General features: G+C 46.2%; 1 protein-coding gene across 2 annotated transcripts in view; it reads right to left on the bottom strand.

Moving 5' to 3' along the window:
• MARCO (macrophage receptor with collagenous structure) overlaps window positions 1-16,204 on the bottom strand; it is a 137,416-nt gene that overhangs the window by 19,133 nt on the left and 102,079 nt on the right. For both annotated transcript variants that reach the window (XM_055122363.1, XM_055122364.1), the window contains 4 exons: window positions 7,929-8,030; window positions 6,305-6,547; window positions 5,509-5,544; window positions 2,542-2,586 (listed from right to left, as the gene is read on the bottom strand). In XM_055122363.1, the coding sequence (XP_054978338.1) occupies window positions 2,542-2,586; window positions 5,509-5,544; window positions 6,305-6,547; window positions 7,929-8,030 (426 nt within the window). The remainder of the gene's footprint in view (window positions 1-2,541; window positions 2,587-5,508; window positions 5,545-6,304; window positions 6,548-7,928; window positions 8,031-16,204) is intronic.

Raw genomic sequence — 16,204 nt, 5'->3', positions numbered from 1 at the left:
ACTCCTCCGGGACCAGGGCTGGGACCACTTCCCCAAGAGGTGGATTACTAGTTTGGGGCTGGGTCCTGCCATTGCATTCGAAGGTCTGCTCCTCCCTGCACACCCACGCCCAGCAGTCAGGTCCAGGCTGATTGGTATGGAGTTTGGTTAAAAGACTTCCTCCCAGGGCTGGTAGAGAGCCCAAAGGGCTTTGCATGTGAGAGGCCCAGGTTCAATCCCCAGGTGCATGATCCCCAAGCACCACTGGGAATGAGCCTGAGCATTGAGAGGGGAGTGACCCCCGAGCACCTCTGGGTATGGCCCCAAAGCAACAACGGCAAAAGGCTTCCTACCATAATTTTCATTATATCAGACATGGACAAGCCCCAGAAGACTCTGAACTAGGAAGTGCAGTGAACTTGGAAATGGACGGGATGGTTGGGAGCAGAAGCTAAGTTGCTGTGGGGCAAGTCTTCCTGTATCTAAGCTTTGAGGGACTTTAGTGGACAGGTGGGGGATTAGCATCTCTGAGAAGGTTTGGATTCTTAAGAAATGCAATTTCTTCTTCTTGGGGTGGGGGTGTAGGTTTGGGGTTTGAGCCGTACCAGGCAGTGCTCAGGCATCACTCCTCGTAGAGCTCTGGGGGCCATATGGAGTGCCGGGGATCAAACCCCAATCAACTGCAGGCAAGGCAAGTGCTTTCATCCCGCTGCTATTTCCCCAGGCCCTAAGAATGAGTATTCCTAGATGGAAGACAAAGTGAGTCCAGGAAACTTGGTTGTGGCTGAGGGTCCATGCATCAGCCTTGATGCAAACAGTAGAGAAAGTGGCTCCTAGTCCATCCGTGTCTGTTTCGGAAGAAAGGCTAATGACACGCCTTTCCCTCATGGCTCTAGGGCAGGCAGGATGGGCATCCCTGGCCTCTGCTTGGCTGCAGGAGGCTTCTTTGGCACCGTTTGGGCCTATATCTGTATTACTATGCCTCCTGTGTCTCCCTCAAGAAGGCAGTGCAGGGAAGTATGGTGAGCGGATGCCGTATCTGGTACCAACTGTGACTCCTGAGTTCGAGGCTTCCTGATTACCAGGACGGCTGCAGCGTGTCCCCGTGGCATTGGCCCTCAGCTGGGAGGGCCTGCTTGGTTAGTAAGTCCCAGCCCGCAGCAGGGAGGGGAGTGCTCATGGTTTCAGGCAGGGAGGTGTGGGAAGGACAGGGGTGGGCTCGAGTCCCGATTTCAGAACTGAAACTGCCACGTTTCTAGGCCAAGGCTAGGGAGTGGGTTCCTCTGAGGCTGTGGGGGAAGGAGGGAAATGGTTTGGCTCTGATCCCAGAGCTGCAGCGGGCTGGACTTGTGTGTTCCCCAGCCTCTGAGCTTCTGTCTCCCCAAGAGAACGGTGAGTTGCTACCTTTGGCACCACTCGAAGATCGCATGAATCTGATTGCTGCTTGGGTCCCATCTCAGTGCTGCTCAGGGAGGTTTCTGGGACCCCTAGTCCTTGCTCTAGTGTCAGACTGAACCCCAGCTCCTCTCTCAAGGTGCAGGGCAAACAGCTTTCTCACTGGACTTTCTCTCTGATCTCCGTTCCTCAATTTTCTTATCTGCAAAACGGGGCTGGTCATGGCCACATGGGCTCAGCGGGACAGAATTTTGCTCCTGTTCCCAGAGCAACACGGCAATGAGAATGATGCCTCCCTTCCATGGGGGTGATGGGGGGGCCAGGCTAGAATGTAAGTGTAGAGTGGAAGTGCCTGCGATCCCCAGAGAAGGTCCTTGGGAGGCAGTGGGGGAGGGTGGACAAAGCAGAATGGTACATGTGTGTAGGGCAGTTGGGGGTGGGGGACTCGAGAGAGGAGGGGTGGGGAGGTGAGAAACATGGCGTGGAAGGCAGTTGGGGAAAGGCTCTCAATGGCAGGACTTTCCTGGGGGCTTGGCTTGAGGGTGTAGAGGCTCCGGACAGCACCATCCCTGTGTGAACCTCCCCTGACCTTCTCTGAGAGGCTGGGTGCAGGCCAGGTTCAGGTGGAGCTGGGGGTGGAGGAAAGGTGGCACCGTGTGAATGATCCCGCATGGCCCAAGTACTGTCAGAGCACTATGATTGGAGCATTAAGGCTCTGTTCTTGCTGAAGGGTGATGAAATAATGTGAGTTTCTGGCTTGCTCTGTCAGCAGGCTTGTGTAGGGAGCACCAGCTCATTCTTGTCCTCTCTGGGAGAAGAGGAAGGAAGGGGACCCACAGCCGGCTCTGAGGCTGGGTGAATGTTTCTGGGTGTGTGTGTGTGTGTGTGTGTGTGTGTGTGTGTGTGTGTGTGTGTGTGTGTGTGTGACTTCCCTTCTCAGACAGTTCTGCTGGGCACAGAATGAGCTCCTTGGGCACCCTTCTACTCAATGCCTTCCTCATACTAGTTCCTCGAAAGTGACCTTCCCTTGGAGTGAGTTTCCCTTTGGCACAGGCAGGGTTCTCTCACTGCACGGGGTGTGCAACTGGGCCTGGTCTGTATCTGCTGCCCCCACCTTTCTGGAAAAACCTCTCTATAGATGCAGCATGCAAGCCCAGCCCGACTCACCAGTTTCTCCCTTGAGTCCTCGAGGGCCCTGGAGTCCGGGGGGACCTGGAAAGGGAAGAGAATTAGAATGTAGCCCAGACAAGGATGGAGAAGATCACAGGGCCGGAAGACAAGCTCAGTATTTGTGGGCTTCATTGTGACCCATGGCCCACAGGCCCCCCTTCTCAGCCAGCAGTTGAGCTGACAGGAGGAAGAGGACCTTCTGGATTGGGGAGTTGTGAGGAACGGGAGGTCCGACATCCAAGAACTCATTTACAAGGCCTCTGAGTGCAGAGGCCCAGCCAAACTCTGCACAGGGACAAAATAGAACGCGAAAATTTCCAAGGAAAGAGCCTGGTTGTGGAAAGAAAAGAAAAGGCCACACCAGGTTGGAGAGATAGCACAGCAGGTAAGGCAGACAGCAGACCCCAGCACCACATATAGTCCCGAGCACCACCAACAGAGTTCCCTGAGTCCAGAGCCAGAGGTAACTACCTGGGAACCCCTGGGTGTGGCCCAGAAACAGAAGAGAGAAAGAAAGAAAGAAAGAAAGAAAGAAAGAAAGAAAGAAAGAAAGAAAGAAAGAAAGAAAGAAAGAAAGAAAGAAAGAAAGAAAGAAAGAAAGAAAGAAAGAAAGAAAGAAAGAAAAAAGAAGAAAGAGAGAAAGAGAGAGAGAAAGAGAGAAAGAAAGAAAGAAAGAAAGAAAGAAAGAAAGAAAGAAAGAAAGAAAGAAAGAAAGAAAGAAAGAAAGAAGAAAGAGAGAAAGAAAGAAAGAGAGAGAGAAAGAAAGAAAGAAAGAAAGAAAGAAAGAAGAAAGAGAGAGAAAGAGAGAAAGAAAGAAAGAAAGAGAAAGAAAGAAAGAAAGAAAGAAAGAAAGAAAGAAAGAAAGAAAGAAAGAAAGAAAGAAAGAAAGAAAGAAAGAGGGAGAGGGAAAGAAGGAAGGAAGGGAGGGAGGGATGGGGGGAGGGAGAGAAAATGCACACTGCCAAGAGGCTGGAGACCAGCAGGCCTGAGCTGGGTATAAAGCTGCTGCCTTTTCTGCAGAGTTGGGTGATCCCGTGCAAACCTCTTCAGAGCTTTGAGTCGCTGCTTTTAAAAGAAGTGGGCTTCTACCCAAGCTATGCACATTTCCCAAGGTCCACACACAAGGCCCCAGGGAAGACACAGCAGGCTCTGGAAAAGCAGGGCCTGTGTTTGCTATACTTGGGGCAGTTTTCTGCCTTCCTGAGACCTTACAAGGCTGCCATGTGTGGGGCAGGACTTCTGGTCCCTTCTCAGTCTACTGGACCCACTCACCCAAAGCCCACGTGGGTTAGAGAAGCAACAGAAAATGGGCATTAAGGTCAGGTCACAAGTGGCAGGGGACGGGAGTTGACAGTGGAATTCATGAGTGTCCTTTCTGGGGTGTGTGTGGGCGGGAGGGAGAGGGTGTTCTTAGCCAGCAACATCAAATGGGCCACATGTCAGAAATAATGAGACTAAAAGCCAGAGAGGGGTTAAGGCACTTGCCTTACACATGGCTAATCTGGTCCCATCCCCAGCACAACATAGGGTCCCCTGAACACCGCTGGGAGTGATCCCTGAGTACAGATCCAGGACTTAGCCCTGAGCACTGCTGGGTGTAGCCTCCAAAACCCCCAAACCAAAACAATAAAGAACTGAGGCTAGGGGCAAAGCATGTTTATGCTCAGCATGAACAAGACAATGAGTTTAAAATCTGAAGCTACAAGCCCCAGCCAGCACCCACAGACTGAGTGCTGTCAGTCTTGTGAGTTGAACTCTGACACTCGTGGCCCTAGACTCCCCCCACTGCATACAGACACACACTCTGCCACATAGGGTCCCTATAAAAACTGATGAGACCCAAGAGTCTGTCCTGTATTGGTTTTTGCATGCAAGTGCTCAGCCTGTTGAGCTACCTCTGGCCTTGGACACATTGATTTTAAAGGTGGAATTGCACGGGAATTGCATTACACTATCGATGGGATAGAAGAAGCATGTTTGGTGTGTGTGTGTGTGTGTGTGTGTGTGTGTGTGTGTGTGTGTGTGTGCATGCATGCGCGCGCACGCGCCTGTGCAAGCACCAAGACAGAAAGAAAAGGCAGAAAGAAGTTACAGGCTTGGGGCTGGAGCAATAGCACAGCGGGTAGGGTGTTTGCCTTGCATACAGCCGACCTGGGTTCGATTCCCAGCATCCCATATGGTCCCCCGAGCACCACCAGGAGTAATTTCTGAGTGCAGAGCCAGGAGTAACCCCTGTGCATGCCAGGTGTGACCAAAAAAAAAAAGCAAAAAAAAAAGTTACAGGTTTGTGCTCAGAGAACACTTCCTATCATCAGACAGAACTTGTTTACCCATGAATGTGATTCTTCTAGCCACCAAGTAACTACTTGGGTAGCAACTCAAGTATCACCATTATTTTCTACACAGGGGAGCCTCTGCGGTTGTAGAAAAGTTAAGTAACTGGCCAGAAACCACCCTGCTGACCTGCCTCAGACCTCGGGTTAGGACTGCTCCCTGGAGCCCCACCCCCATCCCGATGCCCTTTCCCATGTCATTCTAGTCTGCGACAGATGAGCCATGGGACCCCTGAAATTACAGCTAGATGGGGTGCTTGTGGGAAGTGTCTGAAAATAGGGCCTTGGGGAACACTTACAGGAGACGAAAGAGGGCCTCTGAGCTTGTGGCCAGCATCTGAGCTTGAGAGCCCAGGGAGGGGAGAGCCGAGCTCTGGGCTGGGCTGTCCCAGGAAGATGTGGAGGGAGGCGTGGGAAGGCCATTTTCTGGGTTAGGCATGAGAGAGACTCATGCTGGGAGCTGAGGTTTAGTCAGGGGAAGAGCGCATCAGTGAGACTATGGGGAGTCTGTGGAGACCAGTGAGTAGCCAGAAAGGATCAGGTGGCAAGGCCTAGAAAGGCACAGGCGAGCGGGGGCTTGGGGCAGCTTGCGGGGGGAGAGCAGGATTGGCCATAATGGGCATGAACTGACCTGGCGCGCCTCGTTCACCTTTGACCCGGAACATCTCTGCAAGGGAAAGACAGTGGGTTGTGGGTGGAAACAGGAGTACGTACCCAGGCTTCCCAGCATGCTGTGGGAAGGCTGAGAAGCTTCCAGCAAACAGAGGTGGGAAGGGATGGGGAGGATAACGGGGGCCAAATACTTGGCTGTTTTCAGGACTGAGTGCTTGGAAAGAGCCAGAGTTTTGTTTAGTCATATCTCTTGGTCTACATGAGACCTGTAGTTCCCCAGGGTCACTGGGGAGCCTTGTGTGTTTCCACCTCATCTCAGAATGAGGTTCAAGTCCTCATGCTTCCCAAGAGGACCTGTCCTTGGCGCTTCAGCACCGACACCCACTGCCTTGGTGCTCACCCTTGTTCCCCACCCAGTCACCCACCAATACCAGGTGGTACCTTACAGTGGTCCTGGGCATTGCCCCATCTTTCCTCCCTCAGAAACATTCTGGATTCATCTAGGGGATTCGTGCTTCAAACCTGGCCTCACCCTGGTTGTTCCCATCCCTGCCTCTTGCAGATGAGTAGGGTCTTTGTCCAAGGTGTCTGACCCCATCGGTTCCCAGAGCCCTGTCTGCAGTGACACCTGGCACCAATCATCTCACACCCAGCCCATAGGATGTCCACCCCATATTTTGGTCTCTAGGCCTGTAAACCAGACCAGGGAAAGGATTCAAGCCCACAAGACCCCTTTGGCCACAAGCAAATAGCCCCCACTTCCAGCCCATCCTCCCCAGGGGAGTTCCACGAAGGAGGGGAGCAAGGGTCCAGACCTGGGTTCTGGGTGATATTATCCACCTGCCGCAGCAGCAGATCCTGCCGACTTTTCACCTGGAGGAGCTGGACTTGCAACACTTGCAGCCCAGAGGCCAGGAGGGCCCGTTTGTGGGGGCCAGTCAACTGCAGCAAGGACGCATACGGACTCTCCTTGGGCAGGGGCAAGAGGGCCTCGGCGTCCAGCGTTCCATTGGGAAAGTCAGACTCCAGGTCTGAGAGCTGCTCCTGCAGATTCATAACTGGGTACACCCCCCTTGTTAGAATGCAATCAGGAACCTGTCAGAAGCAGAGTCCTGGAATTCTGAGGCTCTGTGTGTGTGTGTGTGTGTGTGTGTGTGTGTGTGTATGTGTGTGTGTGTGTGTGTGAGGTCCTGAACATGTGAGTTCAGGTTTCCTGGGCTGTGAGGGCTGAGAAGGTGTTCACCCACCAGTCATGATTTTCCTGTTTGGGTCGAACACACACTCTAGCACCCAAGACCAGATTTCATTCTGTGACTGTTCAGAAGCTTCATGCATGGTCTGGGGTGGACCATAAGACCAAAAATAGGTGGGTCTGACTACACAGGTAGTAGAGGTGGGTAATGTGTGTGTATATAATAACTGGGTAACGTGGAAGTAGTTCTTTTTTTAAATTTTTTTTTCATGAATCACTGTGAGGCACAGTTACAGACTTACAAACTTTCGTGCTTACGTTTCAGTCATACAATGATCGAGTACCCATCCCTCCACCAGTGCCCATTCTCCACCACCAATGTTCCCAGTATCCCTCCCACCACACTCCCATCCTCCCACCCCACCCCTGCCGCCACTGTGGCAAGTGCATTCCCTTTTACTCTCTCTCTCTCCTTTTGGGTGTTGTGGTTTGCAATGCAGGTATTAAGTGGCCGTAATATTCAGTCTATAGTCTACTTTCAGCACACATCTCCCATCCCGAGCGGGCATTCCAAGCATTCTTCACTTAGGGTCCCTTCTCTATCTGAGCTGCCTTTTCTCCCAGCATGTGAGGCCAGCTTCCAAGCCATGGAGCGATCCTCTTAAGTGACTTCAGTGTCTATGGATGGCATCGCTCTGTGGACCTTCAGTTCACACTGGAAGCCGTTGGAGGGGAAACCATGTAAGAATGAGCACCTTGGTCACCAAGGCCCTATTTTCCTCCTAGGGTGTGACTCTGGGATATTAGACCCCATGTGGGCTTTAGACAGACACAGGTTCACACACAGGTTCACTGGTGAATGTGCATGTGCTGTCTGTCTGTCTGTCTGTCTGTCTGTCTGTCTCTATCTCTCTGGCCCTCCCTTCTATTTCATTTCCCCTACTTCTTTTTGTTGTTGTTTTGAGCCACAATGGTGTTCAGGGCTGACTCCTGACTCTGCGCTCAGGGATCACTCCTGGCAGGGGGACCATAAGGATACTAGGATCAAACCTGGGTCAGCTGCATCCACAGCAAGTGCCCTTCCTGCCGTCTACTGTTTTAGGGCCCCAGTCCTATTTCCCCACTCTGACTCCGGCAGACAGCTGGTGGCCCTAGACTCTCCCATTATCTGAGCCCTGTGCCACAAAGGCCTTGCTCACGGACTCACTCACTCTGAGAAGGAGCACACAGAAGCAAGATAGCCTTACCTTTCATCACCAGCATCCCAGCGGCCACCGTGAGCAGAATCAAGTAGGCGATGACAAGGGCCATGAAGAAGTTCACCCCATTTCTCTTCTTGGGCTTTGGATCTGCAACACAACCCAGTGAAAGAAGCTATTATTCTACAGAGTAGTACAGTCCCAACCTGCACCCCAGATTCTCCTGTGAGCAAGAGGCTCTTGTCAGCAGGAAAGGCACCAGAGGAAAGACTCATTGCCCCCCATATCTTGCCCCTGATCCATCTCCTTGCCACAGACTAGAAGCACCCTTATTGGTCGCCTGCATACGTTTCCGGATGAACCAGCCTCCCTCTACATGCCCTGGGTTGGGAGAGCAGGTTCCTGAAACCAGGTACAATGACAACCTTGTTCACTGTCCTAGACTCCCGTCAAATTCTGGCCAGTGGGTATTTCAGTAAGTGTTCATTGAATCAACAAATAAATTAATATCCTTAAATTTCAAAGAAAAGGGAAATGACAATGGCTTCCATTTTATAGCAATGAAAAAGTTTGGGTTTGGGTTTGAAGGCCCAACCCAACTAAGCTCGGGGCTTATTCTTAACTCTGGCCCAGAGATCACTCCTGAAGGAGCTTAGGGGACCATATATGGGTGTCAGGGATCAAACTCAGGTCAGCAGCATGCAAGGCAAATTCCCTATCCTCTGTACCATTGCTCCAGTCCCTGAACAAGTTTTGAAGGAGATGAAAAGCCTATTAGGTTATCAGATGCAGACATGAAATTGGTGTTCAGTTCTCTGTTCTCTTTATTTTTAAATGGGAGTTGGTGATTGAGCTACACTCAGCAGTGCTTAGGGCTTACTCCTGGCTCTGTGCTCAGGGATCACTCCTGGCAGTACTCAAGAAACTGTGCACAGTGCTGGGAATCAAATCAAGGTTGGCCACATGAAAGACAAGCACTTTTCCCCTGTTTTATCTATCCAGCCCTTTTGGTTTATATAATTATGAAAACAAAACAAATTTAATATAATTTGCTAAGCAATAGATCACGCCACACAAGGATTAATAATGCTTCCTCAGACTGCACTCATCTGTGGAGTGTAGGGTATCATCACATGAGGCTGACATCCAAGGAGAGTAGATACAAGGGCCAGGGGGATTGCCCCATAGCTGGAAGCCTGCTACATGAGCGGACGGGAGAAGGCAGATGGAATAGAGAAGGGATCACTAAGAAAATTATGGCTGGAGGAACCAGTCGAGATGGGAGATGCACGCCGAAAGTAGATAATGGACCAAACATGATGACCTCTCAGTGTCTGTGCTGCAAGCTATAATGCCCAAAAGTAGAGAGAGAGTATGGGGAATATTGTCTGCCATAGAGGCAGGGGGAGGGTGGGAAAGGGGGGGTATACCTGGGATATTGGTGGTGGGGAATATGCACTAGTGGAGGGATGGGTGTTTGATCATTGAGACTATAATCCAAACATGAAAGCTTGTAACTATCTCGTGGTGATTCAATAAAATTTAAAAAAAGAAACCATAAAAAAATAATGCTTCCTTAAACCCCCAAGGTCCTAACCCTCAAGCTTCTTCCCATTCCCTTTACCCTCAGAAACTCACAAATGCATATACCCTTAGATACACCTGCCTTTATCTTTTAATTTCACATGATTAATATAATAATAACAAATTTCATATAAACCAGCACCTTGCCTTTGCAATGGGCTATTTTCCAGGGAACATTTATTTAGTTTTCTTCTAGTGAAAATGAATTATTCTAGCAGCTATCAAACCCTTAAAGACAAAAATCATAATCCGTGTATGTACCTCCCTTTTGACTAGTTCTTTCTAACTAGGATTATTAAGAAGAGCCTACAATGAACGTTTTCCTGGGCCTCTGACCCAGTCTGTCTTTGATGCTGGCTGTCTCCCTGTTTGGTGGCATCCTGTGGCAGGAGGGTCTCCTTGCACCCTGCAGGTACCCCACTTGCATTGCCTGAGCACCCACCCTGAACTAAGCATTGACCAGCATCATCTCAACTCCTTGTAGGGTTTCTGGAGATTGATTGTGATCACGGCCTCCAAAGAGGATGTCGGGGGAAATGCCATTGAAATGAGCATTGGGACTCATAGTCATAGAAAAGAAATCCCACAGGGGCAGCCAGGGAAAGGAGATGGTCTTGTGAGCACTGGGCTTGGCTTTGCCTTAGGTGAAAGGGACTCATGTACTAGATGTGTCTGAACTGTGAGTATTTTTCCATCACTGAGACTCCTATCCTGTCCCTGTGTTAGTGAACAGTCCTTCCAGCCATGTGCAAAACAAGTTTCTTACTGGAGCGAGCATGACCAAATGCAGGGTGGTCAAGGTATGGCTCTGGAAGTGGTAAGAGGGCCAGGGGGACATTTTTTTTTGTTATTTTGAATAATTTTTTAGTTAATAGCAAATGGCTATCCTCTGCTCAGTCTAGCAGAGAGAGCTCCCATCCTCAGGCATCCCACGGAATTAGATCCACACAAACTAGACAAGTCCGTGCCCACTTCAGTGACTTGCCCCTCAGGACAAGCCACTCCCCACCGGGCAAGCCCTGCTACCAGCTGATCTTTGATAACCAGGACTCCAGGCTACTGTTCCATGAGACCCCAATAGTCAAGTCAGACCACCGTGTTTGGGTTCTTCCACCTTCAACCAGCTTGTATCTATTCTGAATACCCAGCCCTCTCTCCTGCTGAAGGCATAACCACGTTCTACCCATCCTTTGAGAATACAATCTTGCCTTTCCTGTTCTGTGAGACATTTCTCTAGCTCCCTTGGACTGGATAAGGTTTACCTCTTCTTCCCTATGTTCCTCTGACATGGCACTGATCCCCCTGAAATGCATCTATTTATGCCTTCTTCTTCTTCCAATAACCTTGAGCTGTATCACAGCAGCAACATAATATCAAGTATGCAAAAATGCGCTGTAGGAAGGTGACAGGTAGTTGAATGGATGATAGTAACTGTAGATATTGAGGTGCTGAGATTTGAGTAGTTTAGTTCTGCTGGTTTAGAAGTATTTGAAAAACACTTCATTCATCCATATGATTTATCATCATGATGAGGATGGAAAACAGACAGAAAAGCATCCAATTTAACACAAGATGATTCACCCACATAGACAACACAAAACTTGAGAAAATACAATTGAATGGATCAGAAAGATAAACTATGCTTCAGGCACACAGGGATTAAGAGGTCAGAGGTGGAAATTAGGATCATCAACCATAGGAACTGGCTAACATTTACAGAATATTTTTATGCAATAACAGAATAGTACACATTCTCCCATGCCCCCCCCCAACACACAAAATGAATAGTGACGAAGAGAGACAATATCCAGAGTCACAAAACAAATCTCAACAAAATGTAAAATGTGAAGTAAATTTTCAAAGTTTGTTCTCATGACCTTGGAATCAAAATAGAAATCAATAGCAGATAAATAGCAGGAAAATATACAAACTCTTAGACATTAAAAAATAAAGGAAAAATCCTTGACCAGAGCTAGTACAGGGTTAAGGCATTATCCCTGCCCATGGCCAACGATGGTTCAATCCCTGAGCACTCCCAGGCATGAACCCCAAGCACAGAGCCAAGGATAGCAAGTCCAAAACACTATCTGGTGTGGCCCCAAGTGCCCCTTCATTTAGCAAATAAGTAAAATTTCCAAAACTACATGAATCATGAGGACAATTTCATAGAAAATTTAAGATATAAATTTTCTATGAAATTTTAATAGAAAATTAAAATATACATTTTCTATAACATTTTAATACATGCGTGCACTGTCGTTCCATTGTTCATCGATTTCCTTGAGCGAGCACCAGTTGTGAGATTTGTTACTGTTTTTGGCATATCGAATATGCCACGAGTAGCTTGCCAGGCTCTGCTGTGTGGGCAGGATAATCTGGGTAACTTGCCAGGCTCTCTCCAAGAGGGACAGAGAAATCAAACCCTGGTCTGCCTCGTGCAAGGCAAACACCCTACCCGCTGTGCTGTTGCTCTAGTCCAGCCCAATTTATAAAATATAAATTTTCTATAACATTTTAATAGAAAATCCAAAATATAAATTTGAATAATATAAATATAAAAATGAAAACACAAGATATCAAACTATGGGATATAGTTGGAACAGCACAGAGAAGGAAATTTGTAACGCAGAACGCTTACAGTGCCAGTGAGGAAGGAAGAGCTCAGTAAACTGGGCTCCACCTGAAAGAGAGGCCAGTATCCCTAAGAAGGCATAGAAAGGAAGTAATAAAATGAAACCTGAACTCAATGAGATTGAAAATGGAAATACAATGGAGAAAATCCATTTAAAAATGTCTTTTTTAATAAATTAACATATAGTAAGACTTACAAGGACAAAAAGAAAGAAGACACAAACCGTCGTTATCAGGAGTGAGACAAGGATATCAAAACAGGCCCCATGGCCATTAAAGAGAGCATAAGGAGGGGCCTGAGAAATAGCACCTGGCTCAGGTGACTTACCTTTTGTTCCCTTGGCCCAGTTCAATCCTCAGCACCACATATCATCCCCCTGGTATGTTAATGATATGTGTGGAAACATTTATTGGTGAAGCCCCTGAGCATCACCAATAAATAGCATAGAAGATACTCTGATGCTTTATTAGAAATGCTTTACTAGCTTTATTAGAAAAAAATGGAAAAGCAGAACAAAGGCTACTTCCACAGAACCGACAAACTACTAAAACTCAAACTACATAAAATAGATAATTCTGATATTTATATTAAGAACATAAATTTAAATATTTATATTAAAAATGAATTCTACTTTAGCAAATTTTATGATAAAAATTTTAGTAAATATTTTGAGTTATTAAAAATAAAATTTAAAATAATTTTTAAATAAATGTGTTTATTTAAAATAAAAGTATTTAAGGGCTGGAGCGATAGCACAGCGGGTAGGACGTTTGCCTTGCACGCGGCCAACCCAGGTTCGAATCCCAGCATCCCATATGGTCCCCTGAGCACCGCCAGGAGTAATTCCTGAGTGTAGAACCAGGAGTAACCCCTGTGCATCGCCGGGTGTGACCCAAAAAGAAAAAAAATAATAATAATAAAATAAAATAAAATAAAAGTATTTAAAATTGTATTTGAAATTAAAATATTTAAAATTTCAATAAATAAGTTATTTGCTTAATATAATTTTATATAAAGAAGTTTATTAAGAATTTTAAAATATTAAAAATTATTTAAAAATTGTAGCACTGTTGTAGCACTGTCGTAGCATTGTCGTCCCATTGTTCATCAATTTGCTCAAGTGGGTACCAGTAAAGTCTCCATTGTGAGACTTGTACTGTTTTTTGGCATATCGAATTCATCATGGTAGCTTGCCAGGCTCTGCCATGCGGGTGGGATAGTCTCAGTAGCTTGCCGGGCTTTCCGAGAGGGATGGAATTGTAAAAAATAAAATTAAAAAATTTATTTTAGGAAATATCTATTTTATGTAGTTTAAGTTTGGGTAGTTTGTGGGCTACTTCCATAAAACCCAAAAACTACCACAACTCAGATTACCTAAAAAGGTAATTTTAATATTTATATTAAAAATAAATATTCAAATATTTATCTTAGAAATGAATTTGCTATTTTAAATTCCTGTAAAATATACAGGTTTAGTCAGAGAGATAGTACAGGAGTTAGGGTATTTGCCTTGCACTCATCTGACCCAGTTCCATCCCTGGCATTGCACACGCTGCCCTCACCAGCACTGCCAGGAGTGAAACCTCAGCCCAGAACCAAGAGTAAGCACTGGGCACTACCAGGTGTAGCCAAAAGAAAAAGAAATCCAGGCCCATATTTAATTGAGCACTCTAAAATCCACATTTTTCTTTTGATATTCAATAAACATTTGTTGCATTCAACTAAGTCATATCAGAATCTTTCTAGAAAGTTATCATGTAAGCATAATTATATTTTCCAGAATGAGAAGAGGAAAAATAAAAATACTGAAGTACTGTAAACATATGTAAAAGAAAATTAGTATCTTATTGAAGAAGGAAATCCCATAGAGAGATTTATTATATTAAATTACAAAATGTTTTATGAAAAAATGTTTATTATATTAAATCACAAAATGTTTTATGTTTTACACCTCATGATTTTCAGGTATAGAAGGTTGGTTTAGCATCTGAATATCAGTCAATATAATCCACCATATCAAGATTAGAGCAAAATAATATAATTGTTGCAGATAAATCGCATGCCAAAATCCAATGCATAGTAAAACATTCTTGACTGTAACTCATAATTCTTATAATTAGTCATGATAATAAAAATTAATTTATAATAAAATTTAGCAAACTAGAAAAAATAAACTTCAAACAGTGAGCACTTACAAGACATGTAAACGAACACAATAGTGAAACTAATATTTTTCTCCCAAAAGTGGAACAAGGCAATACATTCTCATCTCTTACTCAATCATATTTCTATAGTCCATTGGTGGACAAGTGAAATTGAAATAAACTGAACAGACTGGATGGCTCCGTGCATGGGTTGCGATGCTCATATACTCATCATCAGTGCTCACTGAGATTTACACACTTTTACTTTTAGACCTTGCACCTAAGCTTACTGCGGCCACACTCTTTAGATGAAGCCCCCTCTTATGTTGGCTGAAGGTCATACTTGATATTAATATGAACCACAAGGGGGGCTTGGGAAGACTCAGTGGCAAAAGCCAAACCTTGCAAAGGTGAGACCAAGAGTTTGATTCCCAGAGAACAAGAGTTTGACTCCCACTGAACATGGTTAAGGTAGCTCTGCAGTTTGGGAACTTGGTGCCTCAACAGAGCATGTGACCTCCCGAGCACGGGAGCCAAGCCTGTGCAAGCACTACCAAGAAAGTGTGCACCCTGGAAAACACCACAGTTCAGGGTGTGCAAGGATCACAGTGAGCTTCTGTGAACAGTCTAACCACAGGTGCCCCAACACTAAAAAAAAAGTGTGATTGCCCAGGGAGCATCACAACCAAATGTGCGACTCACAGTCATGTGTATGATCCCTGGTCACTGCAATAACAGCAAAACAGAGGGAAGCTGAAAATAAAAATCAACAAAATGCCTAAGTTCTCTATTTATATTATTTAGAATCTTCTCTGTCCAGAGAAATGTTCTTCAGATGAGGACTGGTGGGAAGAAGCAGCAGAAGGGCAGATGCAAAGCCTGAGGTAGCTGGGAACTTGGGCTGAAATGTTCAGTGAGACAATTGTCCCAAGCTTTCTGGGGATTAAAGGAGCTGTGAGATAAATCAGGCATGCCAGGAGAAAGGCAGGAAGGTTCAAGAGAGAAATATATTCGTCATTTTCAAAAAGATGGAAAGAAGACAGCAGAGATAGTTTAGGGGTAAGATACTTGTGCTGCACACTGTCAAACCAGGTTTCCTTCATGTCACCCCACAATGTCCTGGAAGTCCCATCAGGAGTGATCCCTGAGCACAGAGCCAGGAATAAGCCCCAAGCAATTAGGCTTGACCCCCAAACAAAACAACACCAAAAAAAGCCAAAAGAAGTACATTCCAGGAAGAGATTGTCACCAGACACCAATGTTAATTTTCTAGTTCCTTCTAGAAGAGAGATAATGGCTGAATAGCTTATGAAGAAAGACCTAGAAAAGAGTAGCAAGGTTTCAAGCCTCTTCAGAAAAACAAACCAAATTTCAGCTGGAGAGAAAGAAAGAGAGGCAGTTTTGTTCAGTAAGCCCTGGGCTACAGCGCTTTGCCGTGACCACTATCCAAAACAAAAAGTCCTGTAGGCTAGAACATCTAGAAAGTTCTGTATGTGCCATGTTTGTGGGTAAAATTACCAGAGCTCTAGAGGCACTTACAGAAGCATGCTAAATCACACTAACATGATTTGGGTGTTAGTGGAGTCCATCAGATCTGGGGTTTGCTTTGGACTCTTATAACTCCTCCCCCTTGCCTCATCTCACAGCAAAATTCAGGTGCTCCAATGTCTAAGACTTCTCTAGTCTGGCCTTCTCTCTGTTTCCTCCTTACACCTCTTCTTCTCCTGTCTTTTTATTATTTTTAATTTTTTATTTTTAAATTAGTGAATCACCATGAGGGTACAGTAACAGATTTACACATTTTCGTACTTGTGTTTCCCTCATACAATGTTCAAGCACCCACCCTTCCACCAGTGTCCATTCTCCACCACCAGTGAACCCAGTATCCCTCCCACCCGCCAATCTCATATCCACCCCAACCCCTGCCTCTGTGGCAGGGCATTCCCTTTTATTCTCTCTCTCCT

This window comes from Sorex araneus, chromosome X (genome assembly GCF_027595985.1).
Source record: "Sorex araneus isolate mSorAra2 chromosome X, mSorAra2.pri, whole genome shotgun sequence".
In the NCBI taxonomy this organism is placed as follows: domain Eukaryota; kingdom Metazoa; phylum Chordata; class Mammalia; order Eulipotyphla; family Soricidae; genus Sorex; species Sorex araneus.
This window is presented reverse-complemented; position numbering and strand designations above follow the sequence as displayed.